This window comes from Clinocottus analis, unplaced genomic scaffold (assembly GCF_023055335.1).
Source record: "Clinocottus analis isolate CAN_PGR_092001 unplaced genomic scaffold, fCliAna1.0.p SCAF_46, whole genome shotgun sequence".
In the NCBI taxonomy this organism is placed as follows: Eukaryota; Metazoa; Chordata; class Actinopteri; order Perciformes; family Cottidae; genus Clinocottus; species Clinocottus analis.
Window position 1 is genome coordinate 726,844 of NW_027176203.1, and position 11,868 is coordinate 738,711.

Genomic DNA, 11,868 nt, shown 5'->3' on the forward strand with positions numbered 1-11,868 from the left:
AGTATTATAATCAGTAGAATGTGTTGCGGAGGGACAGCATGGCATGGACGTGTCTATATAAGCCATCCATAATAGTGCATTTCTCTCCATTATAATGGCACCCTGTAGGGTCAGGCAGAGCTGTTGGGTTGCCCAGAAGCCCACTTCTCTCATCTTCTTGTCTGAAAAGTTGGAGCATAATCCTGATGTTTTCCTGTTAAAGATACATTTGTGTCTTTCCCTTCTTTTTGTCTATGGGTTTGTCTTGTTTCCTATGATACATGTGTGTCTACTGTACAACTTATGCTAATACTTACTTAATTAATATTTTGAATGCAGATCTTCTGATTCTGTCTTTAAAGGATGAATTCATCACTGACTGTTAAAACATTACAGTAATGTCTTGAACATAGAATTATAGTTTACATTACATTACATTTTTTACTTTACACTGAGCTGTGGCCATGATAACTGCTGCTCCGATATAAACTGCCTGAATAATGAACAGTAACACTTTGACTGATGGAGGAAAAGTCTTAGTGGAAAGTTTAAAAACAAATAAACAGGCGTCTTCTTGGTTCGTCTGTGAATGAAGAGCAACGAGAGACGTCTGAGTGGATCTGTCTGCAGACTGCAAACCGGACTTTATTACATTTGGATGTGTACATATAATGTAAAACCACAGGGATTCTTAAATGAATGAAACTCTACTAGTTCTATGTTTCCTGTTAGCGACTACAGACTACTCACAACACTAAACCTTCACAGCCTCCAACTCAAGAGAAACATCTGGATCGGCCTCGTACCGTCAGCCCCGTGAGGAAAAGCTCACATGGGGTTCAGAGTAACAGCCCTCGTGTATCAAACCCCTTAAAGGCTTACAAAACTTTAAAAGGAATAAATAAAACCTTAGAAATACTTTAAGAGTCAAGTGCGGCAAGAGACGTACAAACAACATCGAAATGAGCAATAATTTAAACCGCAGACTGAGTGAGATTCATCTGTCAAAACGCTTCATAGCTTTTCCTTATTTACACGTTATGTACAAAAGCTTGAGGCCACGGGTCCGATCAGCACAGGTCGCCTATTAATTCACATATGTGATGCAAAATACACCCAAAAGAAACAACAATCCTGTATGAGCAGTATATTATAAAAATAAGACACTTAAATATGATGTAATTGCAGTAGCTTTCCATGCGCAGTGCAAATAGGTATATATCTATGTTTGAAAGAGGTGAAACCTTGAGGGTACGACTAAGATGGAAATGATGGAAGTGAGTCTGGAGGTCAGTTAATACCCAAACTGGAGAGCGACTTCCTGTTTCTACGGACGTGCAGAGCCTGCAGGAGTTGTGCAAGCCCCTTTTTAAAGAGCAGTGTGTGTGTGTGTGTGTGTGATATTGCAGGAGCATTTAAAAGGTGACATCCACACGGATACGTTTCCCTTTTAAACCACATGACTATTCACGTGCACATTCACGTGCACGGGCATGCGGCTGCCGGCGTAAACAGGAAGTAGAAATACAACAGAGTTTTATTGTACTCTTCAATAATAAAAGATTGCTTGATACTTAAGATTGTCCTCTATAGACATGACAGGAAACATCTCAAATAACACAAATAAATATCATTTTCATGCTTAATTACAAGCTGCAGGTCTTTCTTTCCCTTCCTGTCAAGAAGACCTACAAATCAAAGTTGAACTGGATTATATGATGACAGGAGCAGCGTGGACGTAGCAAACAATGTGTTTGAAAGTGGAAACGTAGTCGTGTGGACGCAGCGCTGACCCCTGTGAGCCCAGCGCAGAAGGTTCCACCCAGAAGAAAGAGTAAGTCAGATTAAGGGTTTCATTAAGAACCCTGTTCATCCTGTTTGGAAGAAAGAGTTCTTCAAGAACTGCTGAAAGCGGTAAAAGATGGAGGATCTTTTGTGTGTTCACGTCTCTCTGGAGGTCAGAGAGCCGTGGTTCTGGTTAGCAGCTTTATTTCTTAGAGTGTAGACCCCGCGATGTGTAAACTGTTAGCACTGTTAGCAGTAAAGTGTTAGCACTGTTGCAGGAGACTGTTAGCACTGTTAGCAGTAAAGTGTTAGCACTGTTGCAGGAGACTGTTAGCACTGTTGCAGGAGACTGTTAGCAGTAGACTGTTAGCACTGTTAGCAGTAAACTGTTAGCACTGTTAGCAGTAAACTGTTAGCACTGTTAGTACTGTTGCAGTAAAGTTTTAGCACTGTTAGCAGCACTGTCTCTGCCATCTCTCTCTCCCCCCCTCTCTCTCTCTCTCTCTCTCTCTCTCTCTCTCTCTCTCCCTCTCCCTCACCCTCTCCCTCTCTCTCTCTCTCTCACTCTCTCTCTCTCTTTCCTCAGTGCAGTAACGGGTTCATCCCTGTGGGAACATGAATGACAATCTGAGAAGTATTTCGATGCATGTTGGCCTGAGGTGCTGATGGGAGGTCATGCAGTGTCCAGGATGTAGAGAAGATCTCCTCAGAGGACAATGAATGTGCTCAGTATCTGCCCATTAGAGATTGATATTATATGTGTGGGTTCAAATGAAATGCTGAAAGAAACCATTTGAATTGGAAGTGTGAATATTCAAGGCATTAGATGTCTTGGCCCCTGCTGTTGGTGTCCAGGTGTCATGCTCTGGATGGTGTGACCTCATGGCGCGACAGCAAGGTCTTCCTCTGGGGACCATGAGCATCCACTGCTAACTTAACATGGATCAGCAGTGAGGGTGTCTCACTGGTGGAGTGGCTGCCCTCTGGCCAGGGCAAAGGTCATCAAAGGTCATGTGGCACTAATGAAAACTTGTGATGAAACCAGACCCACATTTACTGTAAAAGCTCAATGACGATTTAAAACAACACAACATATTCATTCACTGCTTAAACATCACAATATTATTCTAGTCACCATGTGAACGCACGAGGATCTTAGTGTGTGTGTGTGTGTGTGTCTGTGTGTGTGTGTGTGTGTGTGTGTGTGTGTGTGTGTGTGTGTGTGTGTCTGTGTGTGTGTGTTTGTGTCTGTATGCGTTTGTGTGCGTTTGCGTGTGTGTGTCACTGTTCGAGTCTTTCAGTCCGTCAGCTTGCTGCGCTGTGATTGGCCGGTGGGTTGATGGCTGTGCGCCTGATGAGTTGAGTCTGGAGACAGTGACAATGTCCTCACTCTCCTTAACGCGTCTCCTTCCATCTTCACCTCCTTTTAAAGGCCACAACTCTCTCTCTCTCCCTCCCTCTCTCTCTCTCTCACTCTCTCTCTCTCTCTCTCTCTCTCTCTCTCTCTCTCTCTCTCTCTCTCTCTCTCTCTCTCTCTCTCTCTCTCCCTCTCTCTCTCACTCTCTCTCCCTCTCTCCTCTCCTCTCCTCTCCTCCACTCGTGTGTGAGTCTGTCTCTCATGGCCCGCCTCCCTCTCCCGGGTCAGAGGTCGTCCATCATCGGCTCTTCTTGTGCTCTGCAGCTTCTTATAGATGAGACGAGGTGGAGAAACACAGCTTCAGGGTGTACGGGTTGGACCCATCTGAAACACACACAGACACACACACACACACACACACACACACACACACACACACGTTTCAGCTCTGTATTGTGTATTTATGGGATACCAGAAGCTGTTCCTCTCTGCATGTGTGACATGATGATGAATAGCATCTTGTCTTCAAATGAAACATCACGCTGAGGTCAGTGTGTGTCTGTTGTGTGTGTCTGTTGTGTGTTCCTACAGGACTGTTTGAGACACGTTGCAATACTAGCAGGAAGTATCAGGACTATGGGAAGCGTGTTGGATGTTCCTGTGTGAGGTCTGCACAGAGAGGACGTGGCAGGACGCAGGGTCTCCAGACTCACTGGGTATCCTGATCTGGTAGTGGTTGAGCACCGTCAGGACCTCCACCGCCTCCGTCTTACTGTCAAACTCCAACAAGCCGGAGATGGTCTTGGAGGAGGCTGAGGGGACAGAAGCAGGAAGTCACAGCAAACAGGACTCTGAAGGGGCCTCAGGCCGGGGCCCGAGGACCAGGGGACCAGGGGACCAGGGACCCAAGGACCAGGAGAACAGGCGCCCGAGGTCCAGGGGCTCCAGGACCAAGGGTCCCAGGACCGGGGGCTTAAACACAGGCTTAAATATACATTTTAAATATATATATTATAAATGATAAATCTAATCTGACTTTCATATTCTGTTTAAAAATTAATAATATTAATGATAAATTTGATCTAACGAGCGCTTGTTTAAAGTTCTACTTACGTTTGGCATCAAACATCTTGAATTTGACGAAGCCAGGCACGTCATGCTCCGTACACAGCTGCCAAAACACACACACACACACACACACACACACACACACACACACGCACACACACACACACACACACACACACATTAAAGACATGTAGGCTTTCATCTGCCTATAACATGCTCATTTGTCTTGATGATAAAGAACAATATATTATCATAATATGTGTAAATTGACAAATAAGTGGATGCTGAACATCAGACAGTGTGAAGAATAATACATATAATTGTTATTATATTGGGGAACTGAGGACTTGTTATAGAGGTTAGCAAATAAGCCCATATTCCATAAAGCAACAGAATACTGCAGAGCGGCCACAGGGCTCTGGACTGCGCCCTGCAGGCAGCAGACGGACTCGTACCCTCAGCAGCTGCTCCTGTGAGATGCAGGGCGGGACGTTGTAGTAGTGCAGCACTGCAGACGGAGGCTGGATGATGTTCTTGGAGGCCTGGCCGGCGCTGCTGAAGCGGTTGTTCCTCGTCATGGCGAAGTCCTTGTAGCTGCTGCTGCCGTCCTCCAGCTCGAACACCTGGCTGGGGATGACGGCGTGCTGCTTGGACACGCTGCAGAGAGAGAGGCTGTCAGCGCGCACGAGCACACCTGCTGCCCTCGTGCACGAGCACACCTGCTGTCAGCGCGCACGAGCACACCTGCTGCCAGCGCGCACGAGCACACCTGCTGTCAGCGCGCACGAGCACACCTGCTGCCCTCGTGCACGAGCACACCTGCTGCCCTCGCGCACGAGCACACCTGCTGCCCTCGTGCACGAGCACACCTGCTGCCCTCGTGCACGAGCACACCTGCTGTCAGCGCGCACGAGCACACCTGCTGTCAGCGCGCACGAGCACACCTGCTGTCAGCGCGCTGTCAGCGCGCACGAGGACACCTGCTGCCCTCGTGCACGAGCACACCTGCTGTCAGCGCGTTGTCTGCGCGCACGAGCACACCTGCTGCCCTCGTGCACGAGCACACCTGCTGCCAGCGCGCACGAGCACACCTGCTGCCCTCGTGCACGAGCACACCTGCTGTCAGCGCGCACGAGCACACCTGCTGTCAGCGCGCACGAGCACACCTGCTGCCCTCGTGCACGAGCACACCTGCTGTCAGCGCGCACGAGCACACCTGCTGCCCTCGTGCACGAGCACACCGGCTGTCAGCGCGCACGAGCACACCTGCTGTCAGCGTGCACGAGCACACTTGCTGCCCTCGTGCACGTGCACACCTGGTGCCATCGTGCACGTGCACACCTGGTGCCACTGTGCACACATGGTGCCATTGTGCACGAGCATTGTTTGAAATATAAATAATTAATAACAATTTCATAGTGCTATTGTTTTATTTAATGTATTATTAATGAAAATCAAAAAATCTCCACATTTCAAAAGCAAAACAATGAAATTAAGTTCTTTATGCATAAATGAAACGATTAACAGTTTAACACACAGTAAGCCTTATTTATCACACACACGATAGGAAAAGTCTCAAATAATAAAAACAATAGAATACAATGTGTGTGTGTGTGTGTGTGTGTGTGTGTGTGTGTGTGTGTGTGTGTGTTGTTCTACTCACCAGACATTGAGTCTCTTGCCGAACACCTTGATGCTGTTCAGGTGTGTGATGGCTCTGTCCACAGCGTACTCGTCTCCCATCTCCACCAACGCGGTGCCGGGAACACTCTTCATGAACTTGACCTGGAAACACACACACACACACACACACACACACACACACACACGTGTCATTCCTGCACCCGAATCCCCCCTCCCAGCCCCACCGAGGCCTTCCAGAGCGCCTACCTTCTCGATGTTGCCGTAGAGGCAGAAGAGGTTGAAGATGCGGGTGCAGTTCATCTTGGATGAGTGGAGGCCGCTCACCATGGCCACGGAGCTGGGCGTGTGGGCCGAGTACGAGGAGGAGGACTGGGGCAGCGGGTAGGACACCATGTCCGGGACGTCCGCCGAGGACAGCTTGTACCTGCTGTTGCCCGGCAGCGGCAGCAGGGGGCAGGGCGACCCTGAGGAGGCCGAGAGGTCAATCAGGGAGGTATGTCACCGATAGCGGACTCTTAAACTGAAGTTGATATGAGGTGCAGGTGAAGGTAAACCCTGGGCTGACCCTAGAGCCTTGCAGGATGCTCGGTGCATGTGTGTGTAGGTGAGGGAGTGTCGGGTTTCACCTCAGAGGTATAGCACGCCGTCAACTAAGTAGCTGCTTTGTGTTCGGCAGCAGATTCAGTTACCAGCTTCTTACCATAGCCGTTATCGCTGTAGGACGATGGGTGTTCTCCTAAGATGGCCTGCCTCTGCCTTCCCTTTCCACGGTCTGAAACACACACACACACACACACACACACGCACACACACACACACACACACACACACACACACACACACACAAACACACAGGTTATTAGATTGTGTGCAGCGTCCACAATAGCTCATAGATGTAGACTTTGTCTTTAATAGTTCAGAAGACTCCAAAGTAAAAATGGAGAACAAGAACAAGTGTGTCCCTCTAGGGATCTACAGCAACCTCTAGGAGCTAGATAACCTCTAGGAGATAGAAGTACCTCTACATAACCTCTAGGAGATAGATAACCTCTAGGAACTAGAAGTACCTCTAGATAACCTCTAGGAGATAGATAACCTCTAGGAGATAGATAACCTCTAGGAACTGGATAACCTCTAGATAACCTCTAGATCTAGATAACTACAGGACCCTTTGGGCAGTAATGTCACTGTTCACCTTTATTTTCTCTCCAAGTTTGATGTCTGATGGTCTGAACCATAAGTTGAATTTAAAGATAGACGACATAGTGTTCCCCCCAAAGTGAAGCCAAAACATCTTGGTGGCTGGTGGAACCCTGGTGGCTGATGCCACCTCGGTGGTGGCACCCTAGTGGCTGATGCTACCTTGGTGGTGGCACCCTGGTGGCTGATGCCACCTCGGTGGTGGCACCCTAGTGGCTGATGCCACCTCGGTGGTGGCACCCTAGTGGCTGATGCTACCTTGGTGGTGGCACCCTGGTGGCTGATGCCACCTCGGTGGTGGCACCCTGGTGGCTGATGCCACCTCGGTGGTGGCACCCTAGTGGCTGATGCCACCTCGGTGGTGGCACCCTAGTGGCTGATGCCACCTCGGTGGTGGCACCCTAGTGGCTGATGCCACCTCGGTGGTGGCACCCTAGTGGCTGATGCCACCTCGGTGGTGGCACCCTAGTGGCTGATGCCACCTCGGTGGTGGCACCCTGATGCCACCTCGGTGGTGGCACCCTAGTGGCTGATGCCACCTCGGTGGTGGCACCCTGGTGGCTGGTGCCACCTCGGCGGTGGCACCCTGGTGGCTGGTGCCACCTCGGCGGTGGCACCCTGGTGGCTGGTGCCACCTCGGCGGTGGCACCCTGGTGGCTGGTGCCACCTCGGCGGTGGCACCCTGGTGGCTGGTGCCACCTCGGCGGTGGCACCCTGGTGGCTGGTGCCACCTCGGCGGTGGCACCCTGGTGGCTGGTGCCACCTCGGTGGTGGCATTGAGTGCTTAGGAATCGTACGTCGAGTAGGAACGCGCAGATGAGATTTCACTGGCTGTCTGTTTCAAACATAGACTGTACATGAAGATATTATTAATGTAAGTTGACGGTTCATACAGTCACTGACTGTGCCGCTAACTAGCTTAGCAACATTTCCACTGACAGTAAGGTTGTATGTGTTTGCATCAGTGTCAGCAGATCGTGTTTCACTAATCGTGAGTCTGTGGAACAGAACATGTGTCAGTTTGATCAGCGTATATATTTAGAGATGTTATGGTTAGTTGATGTGTTGTCAAGCTAAACAGCTACCGTGGTGCTAACGTCAGTTAAGGAACAAGCTGTAGCTGGGCTCGGGGTTGGCTCGTGCATCTGGATCTCCAGATTCTGGCTCAAAATGACGTCAGAAGCTCAAGATGGCAGCGGCCATATCCAGATTATTTTGGCTTCACCTTTGCACAGGAGGAGGACGTCTGTCTCCTGTTTCTCGACTCATTGGACTAATCTTTACGTAGAGGTCACAGGTCAAAGAAGCCAGAATGATTTGCAGAACGCAGAGAGGGCTTTGCCTGGAGATTCTGTCCATAAGACAACAACAACATCCTGGCACAGCCCTGTGGCCTTTGCAAATATTGTTTACAACCTGCTAAGAGCTGAGATCTGAGACACACAAACTTGACACACTGGATCCCAAAAACAGCAAATCTAGACCCTTTAAAACATCCTCCAAGTATACCAGTAAAAGGATGGACAACAGAGGATGATGATGCTGCAGGAGGGATTGGAGACATTCCTATGGATGCTTTCATAACCTGATAACTTGTCACAGTTCATTGCTGTGAATCCAGATGATCGCAGGCTGCATTCTCCATGATTTTAAATGACATTACTGTCTATAAACTACACTCATGGTGAATGATCCCACACTCTGGTAATGTAATACATCCAATAGACTTCTTGGTAATGAATGTAATGATGGAGGTGAGAAAATAAGAAATAAACAGCTTTAAGGTGGATTTATTCAGAGGTTTAGTGATACAGAGCTCATGTGAACAGAGATATGAAAGAGACAGTACCTGTGAAGCATCAAGTTTTCTTTTTTTCTCCCTCAGCACGAATGAACATCACCTGCATTACATCATCATCATAATGATAAAAACATCACAACTGTGGCTGTCAAACACATTGATGCTGCAGTATATACAAGCAACACAATGGAGGCACATTGAAAAGACACAGACCTGTTTTATCTGAGATAAAAGGGAGAAGTAACCCCCCCGCCCACACACACACACACACACACACACACACACACACACACACACACACACACAGCCATGAGGAGGGAGATGCTATTAATATTCAGAATGATGCTAATGGTGTAGGAACTATATGTGAAATATAGTGAAAGGCGTTCATGTTAATGTCGGACGCTCCAGCCAGGTGATGTAATGACGTCATGGCGGCCGCAGGTGTGAGGGAAGAGCCGCGTTAGACATGAGAGCAGATCCTTTTCTTACCGTGCGATCGTTTTGAACGTTTATTCTTTCGTGTGCTTCGTCAGCGTCTTTCGCTGCTCAGAATAAAAACAAAACAAAACGGAGATAAAAGGTCTCCTGCGAGAGAACTCGCCGCGTCTGCAGCTCTTCAGCGGCTTCATGAGAACGACGCCGACAGAACGCCGCTGCAGCCAGGAGGAAATCACACAGGGCTGAGCTGCTGCGTGCGTCCACCATTAAACCATGAAGCATCACAAGGTTTCAGACGTGACTGTGTAGACCACACGCGTGCAAACAGAAGCTGATGGACCGCATTCAGTGTTGGGAACACGGCGCTCTACGGCGGGTATGAAAGGGTTTATAAGGACACGTTGACACTGATTGACAGCGTCAAATAATTCAATATCTAGACCATGAATATGGGGACCTTCAGTCCTTTACCGTCAGACACTCTGATTCTTAAATATGGAAAAAAAAGGCGACCTCGACGGCTATAAAAAGAGCGCTATATTTACCAGAGAAGGTCTGACACAAATCACTGAATATGAAAGTGAATCACAGTGGAGCAGGAATACTATCTGGTTTTATATCCTACGTACTTTTCCTTCTGGTTTCTTCCTGTAAAGCGCTTTGTTCTTGAAAGGTTTGAGATAAATGAAGAGAGGATTGTGGACCAGAAGGGAGAGGGAGAAGAGTGGGCGAGCGAAGGACGAGAGGATGAGTGTTCAAAAGACGGCGAGGCTGAAAGAAGGGGAAGCAGAGAGGAGGCGGGTAGGAAGGTGGAAGAGCTGAGGAGGAGGAGGAAGAGGAGGAAGAGGAGGAGGAGAGTGACATGGAGAGGAGGATGAAAACAGGATCCCTGTTATTCTATCCTGGACACTGGAAGTCAGGTAGCATGAAGACTCGCCTCATAAAACACAACATATAGCGGCCGTGTGTTGTGTTGTGTTGTGCAGCCGTATTGTGCGCTGCGGCTTGGCGTTGCGTTGCTGTTGTGTCCGTCCCTGCACATCATGAAGCGACACACATCCGATGTGGGGCGTCTCTTGAATCTCACAATGCAACGTGTAGAGTTTCTCTGACACACAGGCGCTGCTATCTGAGGAGACTTCCTGCATCTTTTGTCTCATTCAGGAAGATCACTTTCCATCAACGCAGCCGCTGCTTCACGCTACAGAATCCAGCTCGACTTCGCCTCAGAGACTCTTTGTTTCACTGAGTCATCACATTCAGAACTAAACGTTTAGAGTGTTTATGAATGAATTATTTACGAGAGCCCGGTGTAAAATAAAGCTGCAGTAGCACCAGTCAGAGCTCCTCATGGGGCGACGAGCAGCTAACGGCGCTAACGGCGCTAATGGTGCTAACGGTGCTAATGGTGCTAATGGTGCTCACGCGCGGCTAAAGATTTCCACGGTGTAGTGTGTGTGTAGGGTGTGTGTAGTGTGTGTGTAGTGTGTGTGTAGGGTGTGTGTAGTGTGTGTGTAGTGTGTGTGTAGTGTGTGTGTAGGGTGTGTGTAGTGTGTGTGTAGTGTGTGTGTAGTGTGTGTGTAGTGTGTGTGTAGGGTGTGTGTGTAGTGTGTGTGTAGTGTGTGTGTAGGGTGTGTGTGTAGTGTGTGTGTAGTGTGTGTGTAGGGTGTGTGTAGTGTGTGTGTAGTGTGTGTGACAGCTTCCCCGGTCTGTGTCCCTGCAATGTGCCGCCATTGAAGTAATAAAACACAGTAGTACATTTACTTTGTGAATATTTCATCGATCACAGAGTTGAGCTCAGTTCACAATACTGTCAACCACATCATGAAGTACACAGTATAGTACACTATGATATATAGTACACAGCATAGTACACTATGATGATATATAGTACACAGTATAGTACACTATGATGATATATAGTACACAGCATAGTACACTATGATGATATATAGTACACAGTATAGTACACTATGATGATATATAGTACACAGTATAGTACACTATGATGATATATTAACTCCAGAGGGTTCGTTCTGATGCTACAAACAATCTTTCATGTCACATGAGATGAATCTAATTTCATGAATTGATTAAATTAAGAATGAACTGAGCTCAACTTCCAGCTCATCACAGTCAGACTTTCCAGTCAGACCAGTCAGCAGACACACTGCTGCGCACACAGCCGTGCACACACACACTGCTGCGCGCACAGCCGTGCACACACACACTGCTGCGCACACAGCCGTGCACACACACACTGCTGCGCGCACAGCCGTGCACACACACACTGCTGCGCACACAGCCGTGCACACACACACTGCTGCGCACACAGCCGTGCACACACACACACTGCTGCTGGTCGGGTCAGAGGTGTCATCATACTCGAGTTCCTCAAGGGTGGAAGAAAATGTGGAAACACTTATTATACAATGTTGTGTTTTTGTGTTGCTGTGATGACTTCAGAGCCACAGAGAACATCTCCAGCGTGTGGAGGCGTGTTCTTTAAAGTAGATCACATGACCCCTCACACGCAGGAGATCTCATGGTGGTGATGTCACCTGTGTGACGTGTTGCATCACCAGAGTCTAAC

At 48.4% G+C, this 11,868-nt stretch overlaps 1 protein-coding gene across 1 annotated transcript in view; it reads right to left on the reverse strand.

The window, feature by feature from the left end:
• Positions 1-2,310: 2,310 nt before the first annotated feature.
• LOC137801907 (heterogeneous nuclear ribonucleoprotein L-like) overlaps positions 2,311-11,868 on the reverse strand; it is a 24,678-nt gene continuing 15,120 nt past the window's right edge. The window contains 7 exon segments of the mRNA XM_068599344.1: positions 2,311-3,505; positions 3,835-3,933; positions 4,235-4,292; positions 4,645-4,846; positions 5,853-5,974; positions 6,080-6,297; positions 6,534-6,605. Of these exon segments, the coding sequence (XP_068455445.1) occupies positions 3,450-3,505; positions 3,835-3,933; positions 4,235-4,292; positions 4,645-4,846; positions 5,853-5,974; positions 6,080-6,297; positions 6,534-6,605 (827 nt within the window). The 3' untranslated portion in view covers positions 2,311-3,449.